At 46.2% G+C, this 15,746-nt stretch overlaps 1 protein-coding gene across 25 annotated transcripts in view; it reads left to right on the top strand.

The window, feature by feature from the left end:
• Window positions 1–2,547: 2,547 nt before the first annotated feature.
• Window positions 2,548–15,746, top strand: part of Tmem164 (transmembrane protein 164) — a 201,862-nt gene continuing 188,663 nt past the window's right edge. For 8 of the 25 annotated variants that reach the window (XM_087600439.1, XM_087600437.1, XM_087600435.1 and 5 more), the window contains 2 exon segments: window positions 3,969–4,017; window positions 4,385–5,044. In XM_087600439.1, coding sequence (XP_087456565.1) covers window positions 4,658–5,044 — 387 coding nt within the window. In that variant the 5' untranslated portion in view covers window positions 3,969–4,017; window positions 4,385–4,657. 25 annotated transcript variants of the gene reach the window in all.

Below are 15,746 nucleotides of genomic sequence, written 5' to 3' on the forward strand. Positions count from 1 at the left end.
AACTTGATCTATGAACCTGAGTTCCAGGACATCCTGGGCTACATAAGTAGACGCTGTCTCACAAAAACCAAACAAGAATAAAACAAGACACAGGATCCCTCCCGCATACCAACTCCATCCATCCTTAGCTCTTCTCCCATTCACTTCACCACACCAACCAGGTGGTCCCTAAGCCCACGACTGCCCCACCACATGGCAATTCCCTGTACAGCCCACTCCTGCTTCCCACCTCCTGCCTAGCTTCCCCTCATCTCACTCTCCACCCTGCTGCCCCCAGAGGCCCCTGACAAGCCTCTCCAGCAACTGTTCTGTACTGCTCAAACTGCTAGTGCATACCAGGTTCTCTCTTCACTGTGGGCCACTAGGACTTCCTTAAAACCCAGTGAGATGGATTAGCAGGTAACGGCACTTTGCTGCCAAACCTGAAGATCTGACTCAGACTCTTGGGACCTACACCGTGAGAGGAGAAAACTAATTCTTGTCCTCAGACTTCCAAACACATGGCATGGCATTTGAGTGTCTCGTACTCACATGTAATAAACAATCAAACAAATAAATAAAATAATGCCCCCTTAAAAAGCAAAATTTGCTTCTTCTTGTCAAGGTTTGGAGATAAACAGGTTCTCCCAGCAAAGAAATGCCTAGACATTTGTCTGAAGATTTTTGTTGTTGTTTGTAAAATTTGACCCATCCCTTTTGTTCATTTCTTCCTTGCCTCTTTACCTATGGGGACAACAATTTCTTTGTATTTATTTGCTGTTTACTATGTATCACTCTGTTAGGGGCTGTGGGGGTTGTTTGTATAGAAATCATTAAGACCCTCCCATGCTGTCGGAAGAGCTGGGTGTGGGAGGCAGGACTCACCAAGAGAACAATGGAGAGCAGTAGGTAATTAAGAATAAAATAAGTAGTGCAGGCAACAAATGCTATAGAAGTTTGGAGGAGGGAGCTGGAGTTGGGTGGGGGATTGAGAAGAGTGTGATTTTCTGTGGGTTTTGGAGGGCGGCTTGTTTCTGCAGATGTGGGGGAGGGCACAGAATTGGAGTGTATATGCCCACACACTTAAAGGCACATGCAAATGCCTGGATTGTTGACAACAGGTAGCATTTAGTGGATACATTGCATGTATCAGAGACTAAGTAATGTTTTACAGAATTCAACTCATTTGAATGGGTACAGCCCTATGAATTAGAAAACATTATCTTTCAATTAATGGATAAGAAATAGAAACAATGAAAGGTTGATCAAATTATTTAAGGCCACAAAAGTAAATAGGGTTAGTTAGAATGTACAACTTTTCCTATTTTTAAAGATTCATTTATTTTTATTTTTTGTGTATGGGTGTTTTGCCTTCCTGTATGTTTGTGTACCACATGTGTGACCACAGTGACCCTGGTGATTACAGAGGCCAGAAGAGGATGTCAGATCCTCTGGAACTGGAGATACCGAAGGTCATAAGCCATCATATGGATGCTAGGTATTGAGCTCAGATCTTTTTCAAAAATAGCAAATACTGCTAACCACTGAGCCCTTTGTCCAGCCCAAAATGTACATTTAAAAAAACATCTGGTGAGGTTGTAAACAGATGGTTCAGCAGTTAAAAGCACTGGCAGAGGATCCAGGCATGATTCCTCACAACAATATGGTGACTCCCAAAATCTCCCTGTGGGGACCAGGGATGCAAGTGGTGCACAGACATGCATGCAGTCAAAAGTCTCATGCACATATATAATACAAAATAAATTAATAAAAAAGAAGAAAACTCACTTCATCTACCTATAAAAACAAGAAAAAGAGAAAGAAAAGAAAATGGAATTTATGGTTTAGGTCAGGAAGTTGGCCTGGTTCCAGTTATTAAAGACAGCCATTTTGCACACACAGAAGTGGCTAGGCCAAGTTCCCTACTGAAGGTCAGCTTGGAAATGAGAGAGATGAATGAAGCCATCACTGAGAGTTATATTGTCATTCTTACTTCTTTGAAGATAGGAACTTGAGGCCTCCAGATGTTACATTTCTGTGCTAGGAGCTTCGTTGCTTTGTTCTTTGGTCATATTGCTGAGATTAAGCAAAACACCTAAGGAGAGCCAATTGAGAGCTTCTGAACACATTCTTGTTTGTTGCCATTCTTTTTTAATTAGCCTCTTGACAAACATCCTGCCTAGGGTGGATGCTTCACAAAGCTTGAAGTCACACAAGCTTGTCTGGCTGCATTTGTTAGGTTGCAAAGGATTGGACAGTATTGGCCTGAAAATACACTAGACTGGATTTTACATTTTAAGACTGGCATAGAGCCAACATCTGAAAGTGTTTCCTAAGCAAGGTGCCCAACTGTGGTTTTTCTGGATATTCCTCTAACTTACGTGAATCTCCAATAAATATTAAACCGATATGAGGTACATTCTGAGTAGTTCTTTCCTTAATTACTAGTCCTTAGAAGAGCCAGTCCAGACACTAGGTAGAAAGCGGCAGAGAAGAGGGGCCCCCTGGACCCAGCTAGCACTCACTGGCTGTTCTATCCAAGGCGGGGCTAGGAAGCAGCTGCTCTTTCTCTTTGTGGGGTGGGGAGGGAAAGAGGTCAGGAGTAGCTTCTTTTCCTCCAGCTAGTCTATCACTGAAGGCGCGCTGTTGTCGGAAGGGGGGCGGGGAGGGAGATCGACGGAAGGAGCCAGCGAGGATTGTGTAGCAGGAGAGAGAAAAGCATAAGAGCTGAGTTAGATGGTGTCTGAGGAGAAGCCCCCAATTTAGGGGGCTGAAGAAGAAAGTGAGGCTGGGACAAGAAGGGTGAGAGATACTTTTCTGGTCTTTTATGAGTCTCCCATTTCAAGGCCGAAAGGGAGGAAGCAGGAAGTCCATACTCAGCACACTCCCCAAGCTAAAGCCTGTCCAGTAGTTTCACAGTGTTACTCCTAGAAGTTAGTGAGGGCGAGCGGAGTGCCCAGTATGTGGTCAGGTATGCAAAGCAGTGGTCAGAGAACTGGGTCGCCGGAGGACTTAGTCCACCAGGCTTAGGCAGGGAGGCGGATTCAGTCACAGTGGCGAAGGAGCAAAACTGTACATGAGTGCACGCTCCGAGTGCAGAAGACCAGGCGGGGAGGAGGAAAGAGGCGGGGATGGGGCCTCGGGAGGGTAGCCGGGTGGAGAGGGGGGAAGTGGAGGAAGCAGGGCAGGAGGTGGACGGCGAGGACGAAGTGGGGGTAGGCTGTGGAGGGAAGGCTGCGAGGCGGGGCAGTGGTGGCTTGAGGACGTGTGTGTGTGTGTGTGTGTGTGTGTGTGTGTGTATGTAGGGGGTGAAGTAGACGGGAGGTGTGTGTGTGTGTGTGTGTGTGTGTGTGTAAGAAGGGGGGCGAAGTGTGTGTGTGTGTGTGTGTGTGTAAGAAGGGGGGCGAAGTGGACGGGAGGAGGGCCGAAGGTGGAGGGAGTTGGCGACGAGGGGGTGGAGAGAGGGAGGGGAAACCGGAGGAAGCGAGCGGCGGCTGCTGGGGGAGGAAGGCAAGGAGGAGGAGCCGTGAGCGGCGGCGGTGGCGGCTGCTGCTGCTGCGGCCGCCTGGGGAGCCCAGCCGAGTGCCGCCTGGGGCTGCAGGGAGTGCGGGGAGACAGAGAGTTCGGTGGAGCCCGGGCGGCGGAGCTGTGCGGCGGGTGAGTGGAACCCCAAGGGGACAAGACGGCCGGTCCTTGGGGGCCAGGCAAGGAGGAGCGGGAAGATGCAGCGGTGGTGGTGGGGCGGAGGGTGGCGGCCCCATGGCCCGGCCCCTGGATGGCCCCGGGTCCCCGCCCTCCCTCTCGGCTTCCTCCCGCCGCCCGCCTGCGCCTGGGGGGCTGGTCCCGGGCGGGCGGAGGGCTGAGGGTGGCGCTGGCCCGGAGGGCGGGCGAGAGGGGCCGGGGGGGTGGAGCTGGGGATTCGGGGGTGTACCCAGGGGCGGGAGGCTGGACCGGGACTGCTCTAAATTGGCTGGAGAGGGGGCCCCGTCGGCGGCGAAGTTGCTAGCTGGGGGCAGAGACGGCCACGCGGTTGCAGGAGTAAGACATCCCCCCCACCTCTTTCGTGGAGTGGCTGAGACGAGGAGTCCGGCGTCCCTGCCCTCCCCGTCGCCCTCCCCGCCTGCCCGGCCCTGCTAGCTCCCCTCCTAGCCCTGCTAGCTCCTCTCCTAGCCTCCGCGTGTCCCCTCTCTCTCACCCCCTTCTGCCTCCCGCTTGGCTCCCTCGGCAGTGCCGGGCCCCCTAGGTCCCAGTCCTGACCCTCTTGGCCTCCAACTTCCCTCGACCCGTGCTTGCTTGGCCACCACTCCCGTTCCCCTTTTCTTCCCTCGCTAGTTACCCCTCCCCGCTTCGTTAATTCCCGTGCAATTGCCTCTTTGAGACCTTTTTTTCCTCTCCTTCCTTTTAGATTGGCCAACGGCTCCTTTCAACCCTGCCTCGTTGGTGGCCACTGGAGAAGCGCGGGGGGCTCCCCAGACAGCCGTGGGGACAAGTTAGAGCCAGCACTTTACCCCGGGCCTCGCGTGTAGCTTTCCCTCCCCTGTTCTAGGTGCCCCAGTGTCCAGAGGGGGGGTGCGGGTGTGCCCTCCTTACATGTTCCACCGCCCGGGCAACCCTTCTGTCTCGTGTTCCATCTCGCTCTTGCTTCCTGTACCGTAGTCAAGTGGAGCCACTTTGCATCATGTCCCGGTATAGCTACCAAAGTCTCCTGGACTGGCTCTATGGGGGCGTCGACCCCAGTTTTGCAGGCAATGGGGGCCCCGACTGTGCTGCCTTCCTGTCTTGGCAGCAGCGGCTGCTGGAAAGTGTGGTGGTCCTGACCCTGGCCCTGTTGGAGATCCTGGTGGCCCTGCGGCACATCCTGAGGCAGAAGGAGGACGGTAGGGGTGGCCGTAGCAGCCAGCCACAGCAGGTGACCCAGCGGCCAGAGGAAGGCAAGGAGAGCCTGAGCAAGAATCTGCTCTTAGTAGCCCTGTGCCTGATCTTCGGGGTGGAGGTGGGCTTTAAGTTCGCCACCAAGACCGTCATCTACCTGCTCAACCCTTGTCACCTGGTCACCATGATGCATGTGAGTCTGTTGACTTTTTCCTGGGCAGCCTAAGTGATAAGTCATTTGCGTGCTCGGGACACTGTAGTGTAGAGCACTTCGTTCCCGTGGGAAGTGGGACCCTTAAACATGATTTTCCAACCAGCATCTGCCTTTGTGCTCATAACTTCGGCGTGGCGCAACGGGTCAGCCCTACAGTGGCGGTGAGAAACACTAGAAATGACTTGCACTCAGAGTCCCATGCCCCTCCCTCTCAGCTCTGCTGGGGCCTGGCCTTTTCACCAGCCGGAAGTCCAGCCCCAGCTAGGTGACCATTCAGAATCACGTCTGTGGCACATGTCCAGGTACTCATGCCTTTTGTAGTAATTTCCCAAGGAGCCTGGTGGCAGGCTTTCCTGGAGGTGGACACACAAGCTTTCTTGTCTCCACTGTGGTACATTGGGGAAATAATTTTAGGGGTTTCTCTTAATGACACTTTCATTTGGGAGTGAATGCTCTCAGGGTGAGATCACCTTTTGGGTTGTGAGACACTTGAGTAACCCAAAGCTCCTAAGATCCCAGGTTGGAGATCTCCATCCTATGTGAGAGGGTATTTACTTTTTTCAGATCTCTCCTCCATCTTGCCACTAGGAGTGTCTGTCCTATGGTCATGCTCCAAGGGAGCTCAAGAGAGCTGTTTTCTTTTGCTTTCCTGATCTCTACCCATTAGCTATGCTAAGGCAAACAAATGGGATTGATAGGGGAAATTACCAGCTAGGTACCAGTAATCGTCTGTGAGGACCCAAGAGGGAGATTTTCTTTACTCAGCCTGCTCCAGGATGGTCTGAAGCTATAAATTCATGGAGCATGAGGAGAAAAGGAAGAAAGGGAAGGCAATCAGGTCTTTTGAGATTCCAGGCTGTGGAAAACTTTGTGTGTTTTACTGGGAGTAGTTTGGAGGCTGGCCATCAGCATCTTTATTGCTTTTATGTTTGTTGAAAGGTATTCTCAGGAGGATTGTGACAACCCTGCATAGGGATGGAGGTTGAGATCATTATCCTCATGTTATAGGTTTCAGGATAGAGGTCACTTGCCTCAAGGCAAAGAAAAAAAAAGGATTAGCATCAGGGACCAACCTCAAACCCACACTCCTTCAGTCCTAAACCAGGGGTGGCTGAGGGTGATGAGGCCTTCCTGTAGAATTTGACTGTGTAGTTGTGGCTCAGATGTTTGCTAGCTCCCCCTTCCTAAAAATCCATTTGTTTACCCATCCTTGGCCTCAGTGGAGAATGACCTTGGCCCCTTGGCATCTTGCAGAAGTGTAGATAACTCTTGAATAAAAGTGGTGTTATCGATCAAGCCACTAAAAGCATGGAAAAGAGATGGGGTGAGCAGCGGTTTTGTTTTTTGTTTTGTTTTGTTGCTTTTTTTGTGGGTTTTTTTTTCTTTTTTTGAGAGATTTTTGGGAAGGGGTGCTATCATTCACAGTAAAGTCCAGGCTTGTCTTAGCTAGACCTTCTGTGCTAATTTGACCGGTCCTCTTTCTTTCTTTTAAATGAATGGCCTTTTTGTTAATGAGGGGAAACTACACATCTGAGCTTCTGTTGTGTGTGCCTCTTCAGACAGGAGTGCAGGTGGTCGGTCAGAGGGTACTTCTACAAAGAGGTCTGGAGGCCTCTGGCAACCACAGATCTAGAAGGTCAACAAAGGGCTAAATTCAGCCTCACTGGAGCTGTTTCTGGTGTGATGACCTCAAACCTGGAAGCGCCATGGCTTTTAACTAAAAGGTTTTAGAGGCTCTTAAAAGACTCAGGAGACCTGGAATTAATTAGTCGTATGGCTTTGGGGAAAGTACCCTTTCTGAGCCTCAGTTTCTCTACCTGTAAGATGAGACAAGAGTTGGACTCCTAGCCTTAACAGTCTGTTCTGTGATTTGTTTTGCTCCATAACCATTGGGTATATAACAGAGACACTTTGAAAGGCTTTTGACCTCCTTATGCAAAAAAGGGAAACTGGTCCCTGGGGAACTCAGGTAGCTACCTAGTCCACCCTTAGCTTTTGCTCCACATGGCTCTCAGTAAAATCTTCCCGGCGACACTTGGGTCACATGCAAAGCATGGTGGCACTTGAGGGACAGATAGATGTTTGCGGGACTAGCAGCTGATTTTTGTCCCCCTGTGAGTGTTTTTTCCTCCTCTCAGATTATGCCCAACAGCTATAGGGTGAAGGCAGAGAAATGAGTCCTGCTGTTACATTCTTGCAGTGTCCTGTACTCCTTTGTCCTCTATTCCCAATCACTGCTTTAACCTAGTAAGTAAGGTTCTACGCTTTGATGCATCTAACTTTCAATGCCTTCTGTGTGCCTCTTCTAAGAAGCAGGACTGTGGATTTTTTTCAAGTTGATGAAAGTCAGTTATAAAAAAAAAACACATTAACGTCGGATGGTTGCAGTCAGTGTTCTGTTTTGGATGCAGGAATGACTAATGATAGTTTGGAAGACAACTAACACCTTACATTTATCTAGCATTTTAGTGCTCATAAAGCACTTTCATATGTATTAATCTTATTCAAGGTTCTGATAGATCAGCTTAGGCCTGGAGAAAGTGATGTTAAAATGTTTCCTGTGACTGTGTCTATTGCAAAGGGGAGATATCATGAATCAGGAGATGCTTTTTGCAAAGGAATTAGCTGAAATTAGGCTATAACATAGTAACAGGCCGTGGAGATGGGAGTTGAAGTGAAAAGGAGTTTCAAGGTGAGCATGCTCAAGCTTTGATACTATCCGCTGTCTAGGGTGTGGCTTTGTAGAAAGATCTTTTCTAGGAAAGTCAGTTTTAGTATGTAACAAGGGCCGTGTTACTTTAGGCCAGGAAGTAGAGGAGTTGGAGGGAAATTGATTCCTTTCTCCAGCTCTCATTTTTCAGTCTGCAAAATATTCATTTGCAACGCCTTGTTACACAGACCCTCGTCACAGCCACGCTGTGTTGGGTGGCTGCCAACTGTAGTAATATAAGGAAGGCCATAACTTGTGTCTGGATTCTGTCCCTGATTAACATTCCTGCTGTTGAATTTCTTTTTGGTCTCATGCGATTTCTCCGAGGTTTGAGGATGGGAGACTGTATAGGATTGCACCAGTTCCCAGCCATTGGGCTGTTTACCAAAAATCTCGCTGCTGCAACTTAGTGGCGCAGGTGGCTTTAACTCTCAGCTGCCACAGTGGGAATCTGGGATTAGTCAGAAGAGATTCTTGTAGCTGTTTAAGTCTGGGGGGGGGGGAAAGCTACAGTTTCTCAGCAGAAGAGTTAAAATAAATGCCAGACAATCTAGACGTGATGGCGAATGTCTGCGATCTCAGCACCAGGACATTTTGGTAAGACAGCAAGTTCAAGGCCAGTCTGGCCTACATAATAGGACTGTCAAATTGAAACAAAACAGTCTGGCTCATTGTGTTGTAAGGAATAGGGATCTACGACTACCTTTAACTTATAGACTCTTGTCTGTCAGTCTGTCTGTCTTTCTTTCTTTCTTTCTTTCTCTTTCTTTCTTCCTTGCTCTTTGTTCTTTCTTCGTTCTGAACACATCTTAACTTAACTTTATTTTCCCAGAATCTAATTATGTTGTGTTTATTTTAAGAACTTAATGAAAAGATCTCCTTTTTCTATGCTTTGTTTAATTGCTAAATTCCTGTGGGCTCTGCATGTGTCTGTAGTAACATCTGATTAGGCACTGAACTTAGCCAGGTACAACATATGCAGTTTAAGCTTCAGTGCCTGCACACCTGAAGCAGGCCAGGCATTTAACAAACTATCATTTGTGATAATTGACCTGTAGCTTCTAGCCAATAGTTTTTATTTTAATTTTGTCAGTAATGCTGAGATTTTTCTCATTTTGTAAATTTATTTTATTATTATTAGTGTGTATGTGTGTGTGTGTCTGTGTGTCTGTGTGTCTGTGTGTCTGTGTGTGTGTGTGTGTGTGTGTCTGTCACTGAACACACATACCACAGTGCAGGTATGGAGGTCAGAGCACAACTTCCAGATGTTAGTGATCTGAAACATCTACTCTAGGACCTAAAAATAGAGCTCAGGTTGACCAGCTCTCACGGCAAGCACTTTTATTCTTTGAGTCCCCTCTGCAGCCTAGCCCTCTCTTTTTAGAAGAATTGTGTTTGTTATTACATGCTCTGCCTTTTAAAAATATAATACGTTAGAGGTTTGATTTCTACCAGATAGGACTTTCCTGCCTTGAGTTTGCTAAAAGTTATCCCCCACTTCTTTCTCTCTTTTACCTTTCTTTTTTTCCTGTCTTTCCCTCCCTACTTCCCTCCTTTCCTCCTCTCCTTCCTTTCTTCTTCTTCCTCTTCCTCTTCCTCCTCTTCCTCCTCCTCCTCCTTTGACCCCCTCCTCCTTCCTTTTTTTTTTTTTTTGTTTGACACAAGAACTGACCATTCCACTCTTGCTGGCCTGGAGCTCACTTTGAAATAAAGATGGCCTAAAATTCACGGGCCTTTGACTCCTGAGTGATGAGAATAAAAGTGCGCCCCCCTCTCCCCTTCTAAAAGTATGCAGTGGTTTGTTAGTCACAGGTTCTGAGCTTTGGGCTGGGCTGGAGCCCAGTAGGAAGAGTACTTATTTTGCATGCATAGAACCCTAGGCTTGATCTTTTCCCCCCAGCACTTGATAAACCAGGCATAGGGGCACATGCCCCATAATCATAGTACTGGGGAGGTACGGACAGGAAGAGTTAGAAGTTCAAGGTTACCCTTAGCTGCATAGCAAGACTGAGGCCATTCCGGGATATATGAAACCCATGTCAAAAATTAAAACAAACGTAACTGCACTTTTGGTGATATCCTCTGTGACTTGAATACTCAGTGGTACAGTTCTACAGACTGACTGATGGATTTGTTTAGGAGAAGAGAAAACCTGACAAAGACTTGAGAATGAGGATTTCTGTTTTCCCCCTTGACTTCACATGAGACACAGCTCCTCATTCCCCATCTGTTGTCTGGAGCACTGATCCCGTTCCTATATGGGACCAATGTTCATGGGTAATGGGTATAGTGAGGGATCCGGGAGTTGGCTGACAGTTTATCACATGGGCTGTGTCCTTTGTCATGCGACCAGTAGAATTAATGTTTATATGGGTCTCGGCATTGAGGCATGACATTATTTTAGTTTGTTTTAGTCTTCTCTCCAGAGAAGATTGCAGAGAACTTCTCCATCTTTCATTGTCGGCAGTCTTTAGGAAACTACATTTATTATAAATAGAGGTGCTGTGGATTGGCGAATTAAGCATCTCCATCTAACACTGGAGTTGAGTATTATTGGTGCGGATGTCTTTCTGTGGGAACCTGAACAGATTATTTAACCCTTTGCTTTCTAGCTCTTTGCCATGAAAATGAACACAGGGAAAGTAAAGCTTTTTAATCTGCTAATTGCCTGTGCAATCACTTACCCAGCTGGGCAAAGCTCATCAAAATGGCAAAGGACCAATATGTTCTTGCGTTCGACTCAGCTCCTTTTCACTTTTCCCGATGGCTACCAAGAGCCGTTTTTTCGAATAATCCCTGTTGCTTTTCTCTGGATCCTTGCCCAGGTTCTCATACCCTTGTAATGCACAGCCTGCAAAACTGGCCACTGTAACTCTTTGCAGAGGTCCAGCCTGTACCAAGCAGAGAGGAATGCCTTTTCCTCTCAGCCTTTTCATACCTCTCAGCTTTTTCATACTGTGCACCTGTGAATACCACCCAGCACCATCCTGCCTGCTTTCAAACAGCGGTATGTTTCTGGCTTCTGCTCAGTTTCCCATTGCAGCCTTACTGAATTTTTATTAACTTTTTTTTCTTTTTTTTTTTCTTTCTTTTGGAGCTGGGGACCGAACCCAGGGCCTTGTGCTCACTGAGCTAAATCCCCAACTCTTTTTATTAACTTTTTATAACATACACACACACACACACACACACACCCCGCTCTCTCAGTCTTCACGGGGGTTTGTTTTGGATCCTTTCCCTCTGTGAGTTCTCCTCTGAGGATTCTCCTCTTTGAAACCTTTCTAGATGATCCTGACCTGACTCCAATTATTCGAATCATTCTATTAAAATCCTTTGTCCTCCTTTCCCAACCCTCTCAGCACTTCTCAGAATATTGGGAAAGGGGTTGGGTTATAGTGTGGCAGCAGAGTGCGCTTAGTATGCGTTTTGTTTATTTGGTGAGGGTTCTTGTTTTGGCATGCTTCCTCAGTTTCCACCGTTGCAGTAGGAAAAGCCACATAATAGCTTAATTCCATGCAGACCCGAGTGTACCGATGTTGTGGTCCTGGAGACAAAGTGACTGACACACTTGAAGGTTTGTTTTTTCCGTCTCTCCTGGTGGGCCTCGTTCCCTTCTGATCTCATGGACATGGTTCATATGTCTCTTGTGCCCAAGAAGTGAGTCTTCTGATAGGTTTTTCAAATGGCCAGAGGGTAGAGGCAGGCTCCATTCTAGAGCACACAAGTCTCATAGAATTTCCACCATAAAGAGCTGGTTATTAAAACCATGGCCCATTCTGGATCCGATGGTGGCCTTCCTCCTGGTGAGGAAAAAATGCTGTTGGACCTTTGTCTTTGTCCCTTGGTAGACATCTGGGCATGACGATGGAAATGTCTTGTTTTAATAGATAAATAAAGAGAATGTCGTTAGGCCAGTGACTCACTTTTCCTTTCTCCTGGTCCCTTTAGTGACACCTCATTGTCTTTTTGTCTACTTGAAATATTCTCAATGAGAGCCAAGTTTTTCCTCTTGTCCTTGTCTTTCATATCTTTATTATTATCATTTATTTTGCAGTGCTGGGGCATAGACTGCATACTTTGTGTGTACTGGACAAGCGTCACCCCAGTGAGTTATCCCAAAGCCCCCTTTTGTTTCTTTTACTTTTTCTTTTCTTTGTGCTATGCATATACATTGAGGGTACGTCAGTCTCAGAGGCCCCTAGCTGGCCAGGCTGAACAGACATGAAGAGGTGTAGATACAGAGAGTAGTGATTATCTTGTTATAATGTAGATGCTGAACTCCCTCTAGAACCACCTAAGCAGGTCCAAGATAGCGAATGATGGCAGTATGTGGTTTTGATTTTCTTTTTCTTTTTAAAAAATTTTTTTCTTACTATTTTTTGAGCCAGCATCTTCCTATGTAACCCTGACTGCCCTAGAACTCACCAAGCTCTGCTTGCCTGTGCTTCCTTAGTGCTGGGATTTAACATCCTACCATAAGGGGTGGGTCTGGCATTCTAAATACTATTGGGTGTTGGGGGGTTGAGATACTGGCTCCCTATGTAGCTCTAACTGTCACTATGTAGCTCACTATATAGACTGGGTTGGCCTTGAACTCACAGAGGTCTGCTTGCTTCTGCCTCCCAAATGCTAGGATTAAAGGCATGTGTCACTACACCCTGCTAGGCATTCTGAATTTTAAAGAAACTCCTTGGCGGGCTGGGGCTATAGGTCCCCTTGGTAGAATTTCTGCCCAGCATGTACAGTACTGTGTCATCAGCTGTAGTGGTCAGACCTGTAATCCCAGCACTCCAGAGGTGGACTGTCTCTCCCGAAAACAAAACTCCCTCCAAACTAAACCAAACTCCCCTAGTCCAGCTTCCCATGTCTGGGAGCTGAAATAGTAAGTGGGAAGATGGCTCAAGTACTTCACTTCTGATTGTTGTGAAACTGGGCAGCCTATGGGCAAGGCATTTAGACTTCTGGTAGTGGTGTGTATGGTTTGGTAGGACAGACTGTGTAAGGTAGTTCTTGTAGTTACGTAGTTTGTGTAGGTGTATAGCATAAGTGACAGGATAAGGTCATCCAATTTTCTAAGGTGAGTTTTAAGGAAGTTATTACATCATTAGAGGATTTTGAGTAGGACTTTGTCATTTTCTAGTTCTTTTTCATTCTCCTTTAAGCCAGTAGGTTCTCCCAGCTGCCAGGAGGCCCATTTTGACACCAGGTTGTTGCATCCTAGCTCTCTGTATGTGAGACTCTTGTAAGTGGTTGTAAGGATTTATTCCTTCTTAATTTTTTGAGATTTTTAACTTTATGTGTATGGATAATTTGCCTGCATGTATGTCTCAGCTGCATGTACGTCTAGGTACCATGTGTGTGCCTTGTATGTGCTGGAAGCCAGAAGAAAGTATGGGGTCCCTGGGGGCTGCAGTTACAGATGGTTGTGAGCTACCATGTAGAGAACGTTGGTAACTGAACCTGGATCCTTTGCAAGAGCAACTTTTGAGCCATATCTCCATCCCCAAATCTGTTAATTTCTATATTTATTTAATAAACATTTATGAATGTCTGTTGTATGCCAAATATTGGAGCCAGGCACTGGAGGTTTAACAATAACTGATAATCAGGGTTGGGTCTTATGTGATTCATAGTTTAGATGAGAAAGATAAGACAGTGGATCAACTCATGTATAGTGTTTATGTGTAGAGCCATACATAGAAGGGGAAAGTGTTTTTGAGAAGGCATTTAAGGAACTTTTTTCCTTTGAGGTGACATTTGATTTGAGCTTGCTCATGTAGGAAGCACATTAGCTTTGTGAGAGCAGGGGTCTTTCTCTTGTTCTCTGTTTACATACCTAGAATGAGGCCCAGCAAAGAGGGAAAGAAGTGAATGCTAGCTAAGAGGCACAATGTATGAGCCAGTCATGGGAGCACAGGTCCTCTATTCACAGCACTGAAGAGGCAGAGGCAGGCATTATTTTTTAAGTTTTAGGGTAGCCTGTTCTACATAATGGGTTCCAGGCCAACCAGGGCTATTTATATAGAGATCCTGTCTTTAAAAGGAGAGTGAGAAAGAAAGAAAGAATAATGGATGGATGAATGTGTGAAAGGCTGAGGGTGCTTATCATATTCAAGGCCCTCAATTTGACCCTGACCCCTGCCAAAACAAAAGCAAAAAATCGTTGACACAGTGCTGTTGGCTCCTTCACAGTATCTCAACTGTAACCTGAGGCTATCGGGGCCACATTGCCTGTTTCTTCCTGGCTAAGGCCAAGTGAAGCTTTCAGAGTGCTTTATCATTTATTGGCCCTTGATTACAGTCCCAGATGTTCATGCAATAAGAAGGTTATGTTCTGTGCTCTATCCCAAGGAAGACCCATGCTGTTCTCAAGGACAGGTGAAGAACTTTGAGGTAAGTTAGCAGAGATTAGTGGAGATAACATGCACCCTACGGGCAACCTAGATTCATGAGATGGGAATGAGCTAGCTTCACAGAAGAATTCTGTGAAGCTTTTGTCCTTCCCCTCCTTCCTTCCCTCCCTCCTTCCCTTTTTTCAAGACTTTTCACTTTCCTACCTTTTTCATAGTCCTTCTTTCCCATTTCCTGTCTTTTTACTGAACAACTCCATTCAAGTTGACCTCCTTCCAGAGTATTTCATGCTCTAACACTCTGCCTTCTACAATGTCACATGCCCATTTCAGGACTCAGCAGGTAAAAGCACTTGCTGCTAAGCCTGCTGATTTGGATTCGATCCCTGGGACTCTGATAATGGAAGAAGAGAACCAACCCTGCAACTGGTCTTCTGACCACACTAAGTAAATAAATACAATAAAAACAAGTCTCATTTCAGTTCACAGCGTGACATGTTAGGGGGAACTGGGCAGAACAAGCATCCAATGAAAAGGGTCATATGGACAGATTCTATTGGCTATCTGGGAAAGAGTGAGTTTTTCTCAAGTTTTTTTCGGTTTTAATATATTATCTTTCAGCATTTTCTGTAACTTGGACTTTTTGGATGTTTTATTTTTGGTGTGTGTGTGTGTGTGTGTGTGTGTGTGTGTGTGTGTAGGTACATGTATGAAAAGTGCATGTGTGGGGATCATAGGGCAGCTTTGGGAGTTGGTTCTCTCTTTCTGCTAAGTGGGTCCTGGAGGTGGAATTCAGGTCACTGGGTTTGTCATCAAATGCCTTTACTTGCTGAACTGTTTCCCAAGCCCACAGTTATTTTGTATTAAAATGTGAAAGAGCCATTCTGGGAGCGGTGGCTTGCATCTTTAGTCTCAGCCCTGGGGAGACAGAGGCAGGCAGATTAGTGTGGTTTGTGGGCTGCCTTGGTCTACATAGTGAGTTGCAGGGTAATCAGGCTATATAGTAAGATACTTCTCAAAAACAGAAAAGAAAAAATTAAATTTTAAAAGTGAAGAAAGTTGTTGCATTATTTATCATTAAGATTCACCTTTTGTGTTGGACTGGAAGTTGAGTCTCTTTGTCTTTAGACAAAGAACTGAGACCGTATTAAAATACTCTTGAATATAAAGAAGGAAGACAGCCTTTTATGCATAGCTGCTTAAAAGGGGTGGGACCAGAAAACCCTTTGACTCCATGTGTTTATTTTAGACATTCTGCTTGAAGATCTGAGGCTCTGGGTTCTGAGTTTTTCTTGTTTTCCACTATTAGTGAAAATAGAACTGGTAACTATACATAAAAATGAATATAATTATTCTTCTTCTTGCTAGTTACTGCTGTCATCTTTTTGATTGTTTCTTTGTGTGAATTCATTTAAAAGAAAAATACCCACCTTTTAAAATGATTATTTGAGTTTTAAAATCAATAACCCTCACTATAGGGTGGTGGCATATGCATTTAATACCCATACTCAGGAGGCAGAAGGAGATGGATCTCTTGAGTCAAGGCCAGGAAGCCAGCCTGATCTACATAGTAGGAAGGAAGAAAGGAAGGAAGACAGACCATCCAGACATGGGGGGCACA

The sequence above is a fragment of the Rattus norvegicus genome, chromosome X (genome assembly GCF_021556685.1).
Source record: "Rattus norvegicus strain SHRSP/BbbUtx chromosome X, alternate assembly SHRSP_T2T, whole genome shotgun sequence".
Classification (NCBI taxonomy): Eukaryota; Metazoa; Chordata; class Mammalia; order Rodentia; family Muridae; genus Rattus; species Rattus norvegicus.